This window comes from Bison bison, unplaced genomic scaffold, assembly GCF_000754665.1.
Source record: "Bison bison bison isolate TAMUID 2011002044 unplaced genomic scaffold, Bison_UMD1.0 scf7180017864061, whole genome shotgun sequence".
Taxonomy (NCBI): Eukaryota; Metazoa; Chordata; class Mammalia; order Artiodactyla; family Bovidae; genus Bison; species Bison bison.
This window is the reverse complement of record NW_011494633.1, coordinates 4,868,882-4,887,421: the sequence shown is the minus strand read 5'-3', so window position 1 is coordinate 4,887,421 and position 18,540 is coordinate 4,868,882. Positions and strand designations below refer to the sequence as shown.

Sequence of the window (18,540 nt, the reverse complement as noted above, 5' to 3'; positions counted from 1 at the left end):
ATCTATTTCTCACTTCCACTGTATAGTCCTAAGGGATTTGATTTAGGTCATACCTGAATGGTCTGGTGGTTTTCCCCACTTTCTTCAATTTAAGTCTGAAGTTGGCAATAAGGAGTTCATGATCTAAGCCACAGTCAGCTCCTGGTCTTGTTTTTGCTGACTGTATAGAGCTTCTTCATCTTTGACTGCAAAGAATATAATCAGTCTGATTTCAGTGTTGATCATCTGGTGATGTCCATGTGTAGAGTCTTCTCTTGTGTTGTTGGAAGAGGGTGTTTGCTATGACTAGTGTATTATCTTGGCAAAACTCTATTAGCCTTTGCCCTGCTTCATTCTGTACTCCAAGGCCAAATTTGCCTGTTACTCCAGGTGTTTCTTGACTTCCTACTTTTGCATTCCAGTCCCCTATAATGAAAAGGACATCTTTTGGGGGGTGTTAGTTCTTGAACGTCTTGTAGGTCTTCATAGAACCATTCAACTTCAGCTTCTTCAGCATTACTGGTCAGAGCATAGACTTGGATCACCATGATATTGAATGGTTTGCCTTGGAAATGAACAGAGATCATTCTGTCATTTTTGAGATTGCATCCAAGTACAGCATTTCGTACTCTTTTGTTGACTATGATGGCTACTCCATTTCTTCTATGGGATTCCTGCCCACAGTAGTAGATATAATGGTCATCTGAGTTAAATTCACCCATTCCAGTCCATCTTAGTTCGCTGATTCCTAGAATGTCGATATTCATTCTTGCCATCTCCTGTTTGACCACTTCCAATTTGCCTTGATTCATGGACCTGACATTCCAGGTTCCTATATGCAATATTGCTCTTTACAGTATTGGACCTTGCTTCTATCACCAGTCCCATCCACAACTGGATGTTGTTTTTGCTTTGGCTCCATCCCTTCATTCTTTCTGGATTTATTTCTCTACTGATCTCCAGTAGCATATTGGGCACCTACTGACCTGGGGAGTTCCTCTTTCAGTGTCCTATCTTTTTGCCTTTTCATACTTTTCATGGGACTCTCAAGGCAAGAATACTGAAGTGGTTTGCCATTCCCTTCTCTAGTGGACCACATTCTGTCAGACCTCTCCACCATGACCCATCCATCTTGGGTGGCCCCACATGGCATGGCTTAGTTTCATTGAGTTAGACAAGGCTCTTGTCCATGTGATCAGATTGGCTAGTTGTCTGTGATTGTGGTTTCAGTCTGTGTGCCCTTTGATGCCCTCTGTCGCCCTCTGTCAGTGCCTACCGTCTTACTTGGGTTTCTCTTACCTTGGATGTGGGTTATCTCTTCACAGCTGCCCCAGCAAAGTGCAGCCACTGCTCCTTACCTTGGACGTGGAGTATCTCCTCTCAGCCGCTGCCCCTGACCTTGGATGTGGGGTAGCTCCTCTCAACCACCACCCCTGACCTTGGGGTAGTTCTTCTAGGCTGCTCCTATGCTGGCGCAGCCACTGCTCCTGTGCACAATGGAATATTACTCAGCCATAAAAAGTGAAATAATGCCCTTTGCAGGATCATGGATGCAGAAACATGCATGTAGAAATTATCATACAAAGTAAAGTAAGTCAGAAAGATAAATACCATATGATATCACTCATATGTGGAATCTAAAGTATGACACAAATACCTATCTATGAAACAGAAACAGAATCATGGACATAGAGAATAGACTGATGGTTGCCAAGGGGAGTGGGTAGAAGGAGAGATTGGGAGTTTGGGATTAACAAATGCAAACTTCTGATTCATATAGAATGGGTATCCATATAGACTGGATAAACAACAAGGTCCTATTGTATAGTACAGAGAACTACACTCAGTACCTTGTGATAAACCATAATGGAAAAGAATATGTAAAAGAGAATATATATATGCACACATATATATGTTGCTATGTATGTATAGCAGAATCGTTTTGTAGTACAACAGTAATTAACACAACATTATAAATCAGCTATACTTCAATTTAATTTTTTTTAATTTTTAAAAAAGACAGAAAAAAAGAAAGCAGTAATGTTCTATTTTCAAGAGCGTTACTGTAATTTAAACACCAAAACTTGATTTCCACAGAACCTATCCTTCACTGGAAACTTGGGACTATGATGAAAAAAAGAACAATCCAGCGATTATATCCACATGTGGTAGATCTCAAAACGACAAAGTGTCCCTGTGCCAACGATGTGGCATTACTTGGCTTCGTTATGAACACAACATTTGATGGTAAGTTTGCGACTTTATTCAGAATTGGAGATGGCATTTTATATTATATGACAGTTATGTTTAATTGGAAGTGCAAGTTAAATGTGCAGGCATAATGGAGTGAAAATGTTTCCTAAAAATACCTAAGAACTTTGTCACTTTCCCTTGTCTGCTTGCTAGTGCGGTAAACTTTTTTCTCTGTGACATTTTGCCATGTTACTACTAACTTTAATGTCTCTCCAAATTTCCTTGATACTCTGGTGATTTATGTTTGGAAATACCCACTGCTTCTGTACAGCAGAGGATAAAAAGGTTTATCAGAAAGTGAAGTCACTCAGTCGTGTCTGACTCTTTGTGACCCCATGGACTGTAGCCTACCAGGATCCTCCATCCATGGAATTTTCCAGGCAAGAGTACTGGAGTGGGTTGCCATTTCCTTCTCCAGGGTATCTTCCCAACCCAGGGATCGAACCCGAGTCTCCCTCATTGCAGGCAGATGCTGAAAGGTTGTTGCTGAACCACAAAAAGATGCCGGGATTCTTGGCCTCCAGAGGAGAAGAATTCAATCCGGGGCCAGAGACGAAGGAGGCTTGATTGCTCAGAGCTTTTGTGTAATAAAGTTTTATTAAAGTATAAAAGAGATAGAGAAAGCTTCTGACATAGGCATCAGAAGAGGGCAGTGTTAGCAGTGTTAGCAGCAGTTAGCAGTTGCTAGTGTTGGCAGTGGAGTTATATACTCTCCAATGAATCAAAAGAATGTCTGGGGGTTGTAAAGACCTCAACAGACCTACTCCCATAATTCACATTTTAAGATAACAGGATTAGCCAGAAGGTTTAATCCAGAGACTGTCCTCAGACAGGATACATTATTGTTATATAATCCTAAGGAATGTAGAGGGGAAAAAAAGTTTGTCCTTTCTTCCTCCTTGAGAATTCTAGACCCCTCTCTCCTTGGGGACCCCTAGACTTCTTATCAACCTGCCTAGGAAATGACTCTCTCAATGCTTTACCATCTGAGCCACCAGGGAAGCCCCACTTGACACTCTGTCCTCCGTTATATGTTCTTTCTTCCCAGAGATAATTCATTGCAGTTCTAATCTATCTTCTATTCCTGCCACATGTGAATAGGTAAAGTTGTTCTGAGGTGTCACATTATTCTGTTATGTGTTTTTCTATTATTATTATAATTAATAGCATCCTACACATTTCAATTACTAATTGTCTTATTCTAGATTGTTTTTCTTAGGTCATTGATGACTTCAGTGACCCCAAATCTGATATTTCTAAAGGAAAAAAAAATAGGAAACAAATTTTATCACCCATAGATTATATGTGTATCTATATAAAAATCCAAAAGAATCAACAGACAAACTATCAGAACAAGTATGGGAATGCTATGGAATTGACAAACATAACAGTACATAAAAACCACTCCACTAAAGACTGATTAAAGATTATAAATTTAAAAACCCTATTCAGAAAGTAATAAAACCTCATAGGGACCTAGAAATAAGCCAAAAAAGACTTGCAAGGCTTGTGTAGAAATTATAAAATTTTAATGAAGGCTATAAAAAGAGACTAAAAAAGATTTTATGTAAAAATATTAGTTCTCTCAAAATTTATCAATCAATTCAATACAAATCCAAGAAAAATTACAGCTGTATTTTTGTGTGTATGGAAATTGATAAGCCAATACCAAAATTCATGTGGGAGACTAAAGGAAAATGACTAACAAACATGATTTTAAAGAATAAAACAGCACAATAGGTTGCCCTACCGTGATAAAGTAATAGATTCAAGTAATATACACTGGTATAGGGATATATAGATAGCATTGCCCCAAATTTCTTTGCATTCCAACGACTTGCAGTCTTTTAATTATCCTAGCTCCAGGCTGCTTTGTGCAGAATTAGTTTAGTGAGAAACTGAACTAATTTTGTTCAGTGTCTCATTTTCCTCTCTCTCAACCAGATGGAAACTCAGCTCCTCTTCTAGCTTTGTTCCATGGATGCAAGGCCAGGGCCCCCTCCTCTTTTCTCTGTCCAAACCTGCCATTCTTTTGTGAGACACAGGAGAGGAGCCAGTCTCTGCATCCTGCCACACCCCCGAGAATCATAGGAGACAAGGCAAGTTTCAGTTCCTCAGGGTCTCACTCACTCGATCACTTCAACATCTGGAGAAAAGAAAGTTTTGGAAATCTTTTTTTAGATGAACCCACTTTTTCCCTCAGCTGGCCACTGGTGTGCTGAAACAGAAAATAAGTTCCCATAGTATCAGGCTGCCACTGACCATTCCTTTGTGAGGCTTTGGTTCATCTGCCCTCCCCACAACAATGAGGCTTCATCCCAAATGGAGTCAATGGTGAGAACAGGAATCCAGGAGCCTCATATGGTCCATATGTTCCAGTCTGGACTCATTACCCATCTTCTTCCTCTATGACACTCCTGATACATCCATCATGCCTCTCACCCCAATTTTATGTCACTATAGAAACCCAAGCCTCCAGGTCACTTTTGGCTACTTTATACCACATACTATTCTGAATTTCCTTTAATTTCACCCAAACAACATTCAGAAAACTAAGATTGTGGCATCTGGTCCCATCACTTCATGGCAAATAGATGGGGAAACAATGGAAACAGTGACAGACTTTATTCTGGGGGGCTCCAAAATCACTGCAGATGGTGACTGCAGCCATGAAATTAAAAAGACGTTATGATCAACCTAGACAGCATATTAAAAAGCAGAGACATTACTTTGCCAACAAAGGTCTGTCTAGTCAAAGGTATGGTTTTTTCAGTAGTCATGTATGGATGTGAGAGTTGGACTATAAAGACAGCTGAGTGCTGAAGAATTGATGCTTTTGAACTGTGGTATTGGAGAAGACTCTTGAGAGCCCCTTGGACTGTAAGGATATCCAACCAGTCCATCCTAAAGGAAATCAGACCTGAATATTCATTGGAAGGACTGATGCTAAAGCTGAAGCTTCAATACTTTGGCTACCTGATGCAAAGAACTGACTCATTAGAAAAGTCCCTGATGCTGGGAAAGATTGAAGGCAGGAGGATAAGGATGGTTGAGAGGATGAGATGGTTGGATGGCATCACCAACTCAATGGACATGAGTTTGAGTAAACTCCAGGAGCTGGCAATGGACAGGGAGACCTGGTGTGCTGCACTTCATGGGGTCGCAAAGAGTTGGACACAACTGAGCAACTGAACTGAACTGAACTGAAACGTCTGTCCATCTCTATTCTCCCAAATCCATTCATTGGAATATGTGGTCTGTTATCAGTAAATTCCCCCATACTACTACTCTTTTCTCTGAAGGGTCCCCTCAGTTGCTGTAAAGAGTAATCTGGCCAATCCCAGTTATTATTCTTTTCCCTGAAGCTGTCTTGCATGGCACATGTTTGGGTCTCAGGGGTCATTGTCCTCATTCCTTAAGGGCTACTTCTTAATAATTAACTCCTGTCTTCTCTTTGAAAATGTTCAATCCCTTTGAATTCAGACTTTACTCCCTCTAACTATTCTTGGCTGCCAGTGTATGACAACCTTCCCATCACTCACTTTCATTTATGAGTTTAGCATCTGGACCCCTACCTTTCTCTCCACTTTATTTTTGTTACTATTTTTGGTGATTTCACCACCCATATGGACCAATGCTTTCAAGGCCTGTTCTTCCCCAGTGATCTTTCCCCCATCTTACATCTGTTGTCATTTTTTTGACCTTGTTGTCTCTGATATTGTTATTGCCTCCAAAATCTCCAGTACAATCATCTCATGCTCTGTGCACTACCTTCTGTACTTTCAGCCTACCCTAGTATTCACAGTCTGACATTTCTTGGATTTCTTGGAGACATCAATATGTTTTCCCCACCACTTTTTTTACTACTCAACATCCTTACTTTTTCACCATAATTTTAATTGTCTCTCTTTGTAAACACTTCTGTGACTTCTTTGCCATTCTCTTTCTTCCTTGCCTGCATAATCCCAACTGTCATTAAAACCACCTCTACTCCATTGGCAGAGCAGAATATTACTAGATAAAAGTTGCACACCAGACTCTCTTTAAAATTCCATCAGCTGGTCTCACCGTAAATTCATGATTTCAAGTCTCAAGTGAGTACTCAGAACGACCCAGAAATCCCACCTCTCTTCCTTGGGATGTTTATTGTCCCATTCTGCAGAGTGACCTGGTCACACCTCTTCCCACTCCTCAAATGCTGTGCCTCACCTCCTTTCCCTCTCTGCTCTCAGCTGTGCCTTTAATACTTGATGTAGAAGATCAAGAATCATTGCTTCTGTACTCACCTGCCACCTTACCTGCCTTAGTACTTGCGCACTTTGCCTTCTTGCCTGTTGCATCATGAGAAATGTCTCTGCTGTGCCTAAGGCTGCCCATCACCCCTTGTGTCCTGCATCCCATTCTCTCCAATCACCTGGAGAACCTTGTTCCTGTGTCTGTCCTGCAGTTCTCACCTTTCTCTCATACATCATCACTCTGTCCCTCCTCAGTGGATTAGATGCATTAGTATACAAACATACCCTATTATCCTCCATCTTAGCCAAAATCTTCATTTATCTCACTTTACCACCATCCCTCATCCCCCTGTTCCCCTTCAAACAAAATGATTGGAAGAATTTATTGTAGATGGCATTACATTTTCCATCTTCCTATTTTATCTTCATTCCCCTGTAAATCAGATTTTTCCTACCATTGTTCTGAAACAATTCATTCTAAGGTCACCCATGATCTCCGTGTTGCCAATTCCAACAGTCAATTCTTTATCCTCATTCTACTCTCCCTCCCAGCAGAATTTGACACAGTTAACTACTTTACTTCTCAACAGAACACTTTATTCTTTTGGCTTTCTTACACCACCTATAGTTACATCTATCTTACCTCATTGGTCAATCCTTAGTTTTCTAAACTAGCTTATTTGTTGTGACCCCTAACATGTCAATGAAATAAGGCTTTGTCTTCAACTCTACCAGATCCTCTCCGAGAAATGTAATCTAGTCCTTTGGTAATAATGCCACCTTCAGGCTGATGATCCCTGAATTTGTATATCTGGTGCTGACCACTTCCTTGAGACCAAACTCCCACACTTAATTGTCTGTTTCACACTTCCTGTTGGTATCTAATGAGCATCTCTGATATTACAAAGCTAAGCCAAAACTCTTGATTTATCTCCCTTTAAAATCTGTTCCTCTCTAGTACTTTTCATCCTAAGGTATATCCAATTACTCAAATGTAAAATTTAGCATAGACTCTTGACTGTTCTTACTCTGATGACATTCCAGGATGAGGCCACATCCAGTGTCTATCCTCAGCATGACCACTTCTCTCCTCTGGTAAAATCTTAGGCCACGATAACAATGGTTTTCCATGAGACTAATTCACAGCCTCTTAAGTGGTCTCCCTGTTTCTAACCCTAGTACAACCCACCATCCAAACAGTCACCACAATGATATCAAGCGTAAAACAAATCACACTACTTTCTGGCTTCACACATTCCAGTGGCTTCCCTTTGCCCATTGGAATAAAATCCAAAATCATTGCAATGGTCTGTCTACATCAGCTTTTGTAACCCTGAGATACAATTATGGCCAGTTTGTCACAGAGAATAGCCTGTAACGTAATTTCAGTCTAAAATATCAACCAGAATAAGCTTTTATTTTACTACTTACCTCTCTATTAAATATTTCTAGACTTTGCCAGAGTCTGGTCATGTGATTTGCTTAGCTTTTGCCTTAGAAAAGCAAAGCTTGTCTTTAGCTTTCCTCTTTCTGGAAAAAGTGGATGATGATAGCATTTTCTTCTATATCTTTCCCTGCATAGACAAGATCTAGGAGTTAAAACACAGTTCACAATCTGAGTGATCCTGCATTCATCTTTTAGAAACAAAGCATATGCATTAGATTATCAACTCTCTTCAGGCTGCTTCTACCACCCACATAGTTATATGCATGTTGACTAGACTTCATATTAATGTTCCACATTTAAACACAGAAGACGCTAAACATTCCTACTATGGCCAAGGAAAGGTAAGATCAAGGAACAAAGTGGTTTTGGTATTTGCAACATGTTCAGTCTCTTTTTAATAAGTTCTCAAAGTTTGAATTAAGTGAAGTGTTAGTTGCTCAGTTATGTCTGACTCTTTGCGACCCCATGGGCTGTACAGTCCATGGAATTCTCCAGGCCAGAATACTGGAGTGGGTAGCCTTTCCCTTTCCTCTAAGGGAAAGAATACTAGAGTAGGTAGCCATTCCCTCCTCCAGGAGATCTTCCCAACCCAGTGATTGAACTGGGGTTTCCTGCATTACAAGCAGATTCTTTACCATCTGAGCCACAAATAGATTCCCTTATTAACAATTTATTCTACTTTAAAAATCACAATAAAGCAAATCACTTTCAAAAAATAAAGTAAATCAAACACAATTTCTTCCCTCTTGGATTTTGCATTTTAATCTTTTTCTCTGGAATTTTTGTATTGTTCACTATAATTGTATTCTTTAAATAGGGACATATTTTTGCTTAGAAGGATATTATCAGAAAGGAAAAGTTCTTCCTGTATCCTCATAAGTTATGACTGGGGGCCTCCAAACTAACCAAAACATTAGCAGGAGAAAAGGTGTGTACTTTTTATTAATATTTATAATCGTGGGAGTTCCCAGAAGAGAAATGAAACTCAGAGAACTAGTTAAACTTGGAGGCTTGTATACCATCTTAACAAAGGAAAGAAGTCTAGACCTCAAGGGACAAGAAATTGTGAAGTGATGAGGAAATTTGTGGGTGGACTCATGGAAGATAAGACTTATTTTAGTGAAGTCTGTTTATTCAGACTCATTTTGGAATCATCTCCCTGTCTCTGGTGAGAAGATTGCTCTCTTCTCTTCCTGGTTTTATGGACTTCCCTCATAGCTCAGTTGGTAAAGAATCTGCCTGCAATGCAGGAGATCCCAGTTTCATCCCTGGGTTGGGAAGATCCACTGGAGAAGGGACAGGCTACCCATTCCAGTATTCTTGGGCTTCCCTTTTGGCTCAGCTGGTAAAGAACCCACCTGCAGTGTGGGAGACCTGGATTCAATCCCTGTGTTGGGAAGATCCCCTGGAGAAGAATACTACCCACTCCAGTATTCTGGCTTGGAGAATTCCATGAACTGTGTATTCCATGGGGTCAAGAGTAGGAAATGACTGGGTGACTTTCACTTTCACTTCCTGATACAGGTGAAGTGGTTAGAAAATGCCCTGCTTTTTAGCAGGAAAAGGGAGGCAGAGAACTCTTTCTGAATTTCTTGATTCTCAGCTGCCTCCAGCTCAAAACCCTGATGCCAAAGTGGCATATTTTAGGCATAACATATTCTGATCTCCTTCAAAATAAAACAAAATCCTTAATAATTTGATGGCTGGCTAAACTCCTGTGGTACGACTCAAGTTACTTTATCTTTCCAATGCTTGGGGAAGTGACACTCAAACTTCACTTTGAAGGGTTGGGGCAAGGGTGGAGCATAGGCTGGAAGGTGGGGCAGATACAGGCTCTCCTTCCTAAAACCTTAGCACCTTAGGAGTCAGTTACTCGCTTTGCAGTTATTTTGCCTTAATTTCCCTTTTCTCTCATGGTAGGTATTTACATAGGCCTCAGCTTTTCTGGATTTTGGGATTATGATGATACCCAATGGTATAACCTGACAGATATGGTCTATTCCCAAGTTGGAGAAGGTAATTCCTCTAACAGTGACTTCATCTTTGACATTTTCCTTTGCATCAAGATTTGATGAATATTTATGAAATGTCTTTGCTTTGCTGAAAACATCACTTTTCCCTTATCTTTTAACCCATTATATGATTTCTTCCTTTAGAGCACAAACAGCTCTCAGTGGTGGATATGGTTTTAACAAATCATTTTTTAGTTATCCTCACCTCTTTGGGTCTTTTTATAAGTGGAGATCTTCGTTATCCATCATCCTCTGTCTTAATGGTAGGTAAATTGCTCTGTAACTAGAAGTTAACCTTAAATATCTTATGTGATATAAAGTAGAAATATTCGATACTTGAGTTACGTGTGATATATCTTAACATTGAAATGTAAAAGCATAATAGCATGACTTTTTCCTTTGCCTTATAGTGTTGAATATATCATTTGGAAATGGCTAGTTTTGTTGCTATACGAATTTATGGGAAGTTTCAAATACATACATGTAGAAAACACATGTGGTGTAATTTAGACTGCTATGTTTTATCATGCCTTCTGATTGCAGCAAAAATTTTAATTCCTTCTTTTCTTTCTTTCTAGCTTTCACGGGTAGACTTTTGCGGTTTTGAAAGGGTAAGATGCTTTCAATTTCCAAGGGTTTGTTAGAAGATATTCATTTCCTTGGTGACCTAAGAGATGAAGTGCAAGACAAGAATTCATAATATAGATGATACCTGACACTACAATATTATTTACAGTTTGAACTTAAAAATGTGTTTCCACTAGCCATTAAGCAATGATCTCTTGTTCTGTTTCAAAGGAGGAAATGCCACTCTTTGTTTTATAGGCAGCCCTTACCCCTTCTTTATACGTTCTGTCCAGGATTGCTGTGGCTGTTCAATGTGTTCTGCACAAGAGCACCCAGTTGAAAAGATGGGCAGTCCAGTGGTTCGGCAGTCCTGTGGTTAAGACTTCACCTTCCAATTCAGTGGACATGGGTTCAACCCATGGTTGGGGAGCTAAGATCCCACATGCCTCAGGGCCAAAAAAACAAAACATAGAACAGAAGCAGTATTGTGACAGATTTAATGAAGACTTTTAAAAAAATGGTCCACATCAAAAAAAATCTTAAAAAAAAAACCAAAAAAGTAAAGAAAGATAGTGAGAGATGAAATCTGGCTTAACACTTGACACCTCAGTCTGCCTGCTCCTGACCCTCATGTGAGTCTGTGTCTACCAAGAGAAAGGGGCACTCTTTCTAATATGATACAAGCGACCATATAAGCTCTGATTCTGGCTTTTCGGGGTGTGATTTTGTTCCATCTCTCTCTCTCTGTCTCTCTGTTATGAGGTCAGGTTTTGAGATTCAACTAAGTCATTGCCTCATTGCATCAACATACGAGCACAACAAAATTATGAGTATTTGTAGCCTTTTGCCCTGTCCCCTCCCATAGAGGCCTGTGGGCGCAGATGCATGTGGGCACACGCATGCACACTCACACTGACTGAAGCAAAGAGGCAGCTACTTCTCAGGAAGCAAAAGGAACTGACTTCTTGCTTCACTGATTCCAAGAACCGTCAAGCTGAGCACTGGGAAGGTCCGGCAGGCAAAACTGGTTTCCATTACAAAGAGCAGGGAGGAGAACTGTCAAGGACAAAATTCCAAACTGAGAAAAACTCTTATCACTCAAGAGTGAGGGTGAAGAAAAGAAATTTTCAGAGATGAGGCTTCAGGAGAGTTTATCGTCCAGAGATTCCCTTGAAGAAGTGGGGTGCCAGAAATAATGATGGAACTAGAAATGTGAACTCTAAGGGAGGCAGGAAACGTATCTGTGCTTTTCACCAGACCTGAGCCCACCCTTCTGTGTTTTTATAGCTGCATATATTCCATCGTGTGAACTTAACCAGAGTTTACTTAACCAGTCTCCTACGAGTGGATATTTGAGTAGTTTTTCTAATCTTTTGCTTTTATATTACAAACAATGCTTCCATTAATAATTTGTATCCAGCAAGTTTGTACATATCCGGCTTTATCAGTACAATACATTCTTGGAATTTGGATGGACACATCAAGGAGTAAATGCTTGTACAATATTAAAAGACAATCACAAGTTGCCCTTCATAGACGTTTTTATTATTTACAAGGATATTAAAATAAATCCTCTTGAGCTGAAATATTTCAGCAAAAACTCAGGAACTTCTGATAATGATGAGAGAGAGGAGAATTACAAGTGTTCTGAAGATAGTGAGGTCATGTGGCAGGGCAAAATGCAGGGGAAAGTGAACTTATTCTTAAAGGTATAGGGATTTACCTTTAGGAAAGGCCTCTTCTATAATGATTGAAGAAAGGACAGTAAGAATGGGATGTGTGTGGCTATCCAGCCAGGAATTTGAAGGAGTTAATACTTGGCGGTTTATTCATGCCCTTATTCATCCATTCAACAGAAGTTTGTTGAGCCAGGCTTGTTTAGACAAAGACATACAAGATAAAGTCCTGACTCTCCTGTAGCTTTCCATTCTCCTGAAGCAGCTAGACCATGAACAAGTACACAAACATATGCAGACTGTGAAGAGTAAAAAGGGCTTATTCAAATTAAAGCAGGAAAGAGAAACAGAGAGTGAAGAGAAGATAATACTGTATTTTAAGCCAGGTGATTTTAGCAAGCCTCTCCAAGGAGGTGGAATTGAAGCAGAAATTCAAATGATTTGAAGAAATGATTTTACCAAAATATGTCCAGACAGTGGTGCAAAGGCCCTCAATTGGGAACTTGACATGAGGCAAAATCTCTCTGCCAAAATCTGGTTAGTGGAACTAGCAGGCATCTGGGGTCACTTCTTTAAGGATAAAATCCAAGCTCTTGAGAGACATACAGAGTCCTTCATGGTCAGAGCCTCTCGTGCCTTCCTCAGCCTTGTGGTGCCTGCTCCTCACCCCAAGCAGCCCTTTCCAGGCACAGCAAACACACCTTGACATGAGCCATCATTTCTTACACTTTGAATCAGTTGGACAAGATGTTTCATCTCCTTAGGGTGCATTCCCTCCCCCTCCCTTTCATTTCACTTAGAGCAAGGATCCCCAACCTTTTTGGCACCAGGGAGCAGTTTCATGGAGACAATTTTCCCACAGACCGGAGTGAGGGAGGATGGTTTTGGAATAATTCAAGCATATTACATTTATTGTGCAGTTTATTTCTACTATTATTACATCAACTCCACCACACATCATCAAACGTTAGATCCTGGAGGTTAGGGACCCATGACTCAGAGTTCCTACCGCTTCTTCAATAACCCCTCTGTGACTGCCAAGGGTGCCTTTCGTGTACAGTCTCAATGCTGTCACCACTAATGGCTGTCGTTTGTCACCCCCTTTCGTGTACAGTCTCAATGCTGTCACCACTAATGGCTGTCGTTTGCCACCCTTTTTTGTCTGTTGAGCCCTCTGACTTGCCTCAGCAGATTTTAGCTTTCATGTCAAGAACTACTTTATTTACTGGTGTATGCTAGTAAGTTGGAGAAGGAAATGGCAACCCACTCCAGTGTTCTTGCCTGGAGAATCCCAAGGACCGGGGAGCCTGGTGGGCTGCCGTCTATGGGGTTGCACAGAGTCAGACACAACTGAAGCGATTTAGCAGCAGCAGCAGCAGCTAATAAGTTACCACCCTGCCTTGCACATAGGTCATCTCAAATAAATGTTGGCAGAATCCATGAGTGAATAAATGAAGACAGACAGGAATCCAGTCTTGTAGGAAGTTAGTAGCCATGCAGCATGGAACTTTGAACAGTCATATACCTCTCTGGCCTCAATTTCTTCATTTTAAAATGTTCATAGCATTACCTACCTCTTAGAGTTGAAGTGATTAAACAACATTATATAAAAATTTGGCCTGGTTCATGAATCAAAGTAGAAACTTAACCAAACAAACAAAAACTATATTTTCTCTCCAAACAGATAGTCAGAACCTTTTGAAAGCAAATGACAGAAACCAACTAAATCTGATTTTAGCAAAGGAGATGCAGTTGTTGGCTCATGTGAGCAGGGAATTCAAGGAATGAAGAATCTGGCTTTCAGACATGACTGGATTTTGTGCCTAACAAATGTCCATCGAACTCTGTCTTCTCAGCATTTGAATCTGCTTTCCTCTGCATTGACTTCACTCTCAGTACATTTGTTCCAATTGTCAGTAAGAACGGCCACCAAATTTACGTGCAAGCAATTTAGCAATCCCCGCGGGAATAAAGCCTCTCTTTTCTGGTAGTTCCAAGTCTCAGGGCCGACTCATTACCCTGACTTGGATCGTGTGTTCATTCCTGACCCCTCTTTGTGACTCTAAATCAGGCCTGAGGCATGAGCTCATCCTTGGAATAAAGTTAGCCTGTTCAGATTAAATTATCCCCAGGGATATTCACTGAAGTATTATCAGTTTTATTCCAGGTAGGAAAAAAAAAAAGAAATGTAAAGAGCAAGAGAGAAAAAAAAAGGAATCTCCGGACCCAGTAGAGATTCTTTATTAATTGCCTGTATATAGTCATGATAATCACAATATTCTAAAGCACTAAAGATTTATATGAGAACAGGCTCATTTTATATAATGCCTTAGATTGAAATTCAAATAAATTATTGTCTATTCCATTTTAAAAGGCTTCTTTATTTGTTTAGAAGTGTTATTAAGATATAATTCACATAGCATAATATTTACCCACTTATAGTGTACAATTCAGTGGCCTTTAGTATAATCACAATTGTACAACCATCACCACAGTCTATTCTAAAATATTTTAAAGGCTTTTATTGTACAGATTATGCAGATTTTATTATTGATCTTTAAAAATGTAAGAAGGTTTTCCTTTTGTCTCAACAATAATTTGAGAGTCAGAGTCTTCCTATGTTAACTGAAAAAATTACATAATCTAAAAGTTGAGAGTTATATTTTATTCTGTGGACAAAACTGAGGACATAAGCCCAGGACACAGCCTCTCAGATAGCTCTGAGAGACTGCTCCCAAGAGGGAAAGGGGAACCAGGATATAAAAGGAGTTTTTGCAGCAAAGACCAGGTAGTTGGAACATCAAAAGTTTTCTTTAAAGAAAACCAGATATCTCAAGGAATTTAGTGCTTTTCTATGTATGGGAAGATGCAAGCGTCTGGGCTCCCTGAAATCATTCCTCTGATGTGCACCTCAGCTCTTTGGCACCAGTACCCTGTGCTTTCTCATCCTGAGTCTCCTCAGGGTGCGTCTTTGGGGGCTGGCTGCAGTGACTGAGAGCATGGCAGCAGGCAGACAGCCCATCTGTCTCCATCTTGAGTTCCCTCGGGGCTCACAGTCATGGTTGTAGTGGCTTGATGGCTGCAAATCCTTTGTTTACTGCAGGCAGGCAACATTTTTTCATAGATGCCTATAACAGAACCATCTCAAATTCTTGCATATAACTCATATCCAACATGAATAATCTTACCTTCTTGGAAGTTTCTCTCTTATGACCAATTTTTCAAAACTTGTATTTTTTTCTTATTGCTTTGTGCTGCTGTCAAGCTTCTGGGAAGACTCCTTAAACCTAGCTGCAGCTGAAGGAGAATAAAAGATAAGCATATGGCCTGTTTTAACTGTAATGAAAGATCAACAGCTCCTGGGAGCCTCAGATAGACAATTCATAGAGAGAAGGCAATGGCACCTCATTCCAGTACTCTTGCCTGGAAAATCCCATGGATGGAGGGGCCTGGTAGGCTGCAGTCCATGGGATCACAAAGAGTCGGACATGACTGACTTCACTTTCACTTTTCACTTTCATGCATTGGAGAAGGAAATGGCAACCCACTCCAGTGTTCTTGCCTGGAGAATCTTAGGGACGGGGGAGCCTGGTGGGCTGCCATCTATGGGGTTGCACAGAGCCGGATATGACTGAAGCGACTTAGCAGCAGCAGCATCTTCATTAACATATGCTAATCAAGCAAAATTTTGTATTCCTCTTTTGTGTGTTGTTCAAAAATCATATTCTTGTTTCCTGCCCTCTATGACCTTTTATTTGTTGGCATACAGTTTTTCTCTTTCTATTTGCCTCACATTCCTGAACTAACTTTTAAATTTTCTGATGTTTTTCTATCTTATATCTTAAGTCTATGTATTGCCTAAATGATACTTTTGTTTATTTATGTAGGTTGACTACATCAAAGGAAAACTGTGGTATAATGAAAGATGTTTTGCTAACAGAGAACACTTTGAAGGTAAATTTTAATAAACTTTTCTCAACATAGATAGCACATATAGATTAGATAAAATGAAATAAAAATAGAATTAAGCATAAAGATAGATTTGTTTTGTATAAGTTAAGAGCCTAAAACTGGGGGGGGGGGAATTAATTTAAATATAAGGCAATAGGCATGCCCTGTTATAAAATGTAAGAAAATTGTATTTGAGTATACTTAATGATACATTTAAAAATATAGATGCTACTTATAATTTCTGTACCTTTTGTATTTTATAGTTGATTATGTTACTATCACCTTTGACAGAAACAGGACCCTAAGTGAGGTATGATACTCAATATTTTAAAAAGTAAGAAATTTTGCTGTGCATAATTTTATAGGTTCTTTTTAATCTAAAGAATGGCAATTCTACAGACTGAAAGGCTTAACGACCACTCTTTGCTCCCAGTGGTGCCTCTACTTGGATTTAACTGGAGAAGGAAATGGCAACCCACTCCAGTATTCTTGCCTGGAGAATCCCATGGACGGAGGAGCTTGGTAGGCTACAGTCCATGGGGTCGCTAAGAATCAGACACGACTGAGAGACTTCACTTTCACGTTTCTGCATTGGAGAAGGAAATGGCAACCCACTCCAATATTCTTGCCTGGAGAATCCCAGGGACAGAGGAGCCTGGTGGGCTGCTGTCTATGGGGTCACACAGAGTCAGACACGACTGAAGCAACTTAGCAGCAGCAGCAATTATCTAACAATTCATGCCAGAAAGGGATGTTTGGCCATGTTTTCTGGACTCTCAGCCCCCAGAAGATAACAACACAGTGGTCCATTGGTTTATTTGCCTATAGAAGCTAATGAGGACTTCTAGAGTTCAACAATGGCATTACTTTTTCCTTTCTCTTTTTGTAGGCAAACTCTTGTTTTTACAGTAAAGAACCATTTCTTGAATGGTTACCTTGCTTACCCCCTGTTCCAAAAGGAACCAAAACTATTCTTTCAACTGCGATAACATTTCTTGTTGACCAAGAGCAAAGTTCTGCAGTCTACCTCTTCCATAACCAGGTAGGCCTTAAAGCCCAGAGGGGATTGCTCCTGACACCACAATAATGAAAATGTACCTGACCAAAGCTTATTCCAAGTTCTTGTTTTCTTTGGCAGTATAAGTTGATAAAAATTGGCTGCAGTGAAATTATTTATGATAATTAATATAGTTTGATACCTTCCCTGATAGCTAGGTTGGTAAAGAATCCACCTGCAATGCGGGAGACCCCGGTTTGATTCCTGGGTTGGGAAGATCCATTGGAGAAGGGATAGGCTACCTACTCCCATATTCTTAGACTTCCCTTGTGGCTCAGCTGGTAAAGAATCCACTTGCAATGCAGAAGACCTGGGTTTGACCCCTGGGTTGGGAAAATCCCCTGGAGAGAATTCCATGGACGTCCATGGGGTCACTAAGTGTTGGACATGACTGAGTGACTTTCACTTTCACTTGATACCTTATAGATGTCTTGTTTCTGATTATCATTCAGTTTGATGAAAACACAAAATTCAATGCTGTCTGTATAATGATTCTGCTTTGCTTATTCTTCAGGATAGTATAAGCTGTATTTGCTCTGTATATATTTAAGTTTCCATAAAACGGTTAGTTTAAATGAACAAAAAGTGGAACAAGCTCTACCTGCATGATTTTAGGAGATAAAAATTTTTCCTCTACCCTCTAATTCAGTTCAGTTCAGTTCAGTCGCTCAGTCGTGTCCGACTCTGCGACCCCATGAATCACAGCATGCCAGGCCTCCCTGTCCATCACCAACGCCTGGAGTTCACTCAGACTCACATCCATCGAGTCAGTGATGCCATCCAGCCATCTCATCCTCTGTCGTCCCCTTCTCCTCCTGCCCCCAATCCCTCCCAACATCAGAGTCTTTTCCAATGAGTCAACTCTTTGCATGAGGTGGCCAAAGTACTGGAGTTTCAGCTTTAGCATCATTCCTTCTAGAGAAATCCCAGGGCTGATCTCCTTCAGAATGGACTGGTTGGATCTCTTTGCAGTCCAAGGGACTCTCAAGAGTCTTCTCCAACACCACAGTTCAAAAGCATCAATTCTTCAGCACTCAGCTTTCTTCACAGTCCAACTCTCACATCCATACATGACCACAGGAAAAACCAAAGCCTTGACTAGACGGACCTTTGTTGGCAAAGTAGTGTCTCTGCTTTTGAATATGCTATCTAGGTTGGTCATAACTTTTCATCCAAGGAGTAAGCGTCTTTTAATTTCATGGCTGCAGTCACCATCTGCAGTGATTTTGGAGCCTCCCAAAATAAAGTCTGACACTGTTTCCATTGTTTCCCCATCTATTTCCCATGAAGTAATGGGACCAGATGCCATGATCTTCATTTTCTGAATGTTGAGTTTTAAGCCAACTTTTTCACTCTCCTTCAG

General features: G+C 40.3%; 1 protein-coding gene across 1 annotated transcript in view; it reads left to right on the top strand.

The window, feature by feature from the left end:
* CATSPERB (catsper channel auxiliary subunit beta) overlaps positions 1 to 18,540 on the top strand; it is a 121,108-nt gene that overhangs the window by 36,451 nt on the left and 66,117 nt on the right. The window contains exons 6-12 of the mRNA XM_010836181.1: positions 2,077 to 2,226; positions 9,835 to 9,930; positions 10,071 to 10,189; positions 10,505 to 10,537; positions 16,057 to 16,123; positions 16,384 to 16,430; positions 17,010 to 17,174. Of these exons, the coding sequence (XP_010834483.1) occupies positions 2,077 to 2,226; positions 9,835 to 9,930; positions 10,071 to 10,189; positions 10,505 to 10,537; positions 16,057 to 16,123; positions 16,384 to 16,430; positions 17,010 to 17,174 (677 nt within the window). The remainder of the gene's footprint in view (positions 1 to 2,076; positions 2,227 to 9,834; positions 9,931 to 10,070; positions 10,190 to 10,504; positions 10,538 to 16,056; positions 16,124 to 16,383; positions 16,431 to 17,009; positions 17,175 to 18,540) is intronic.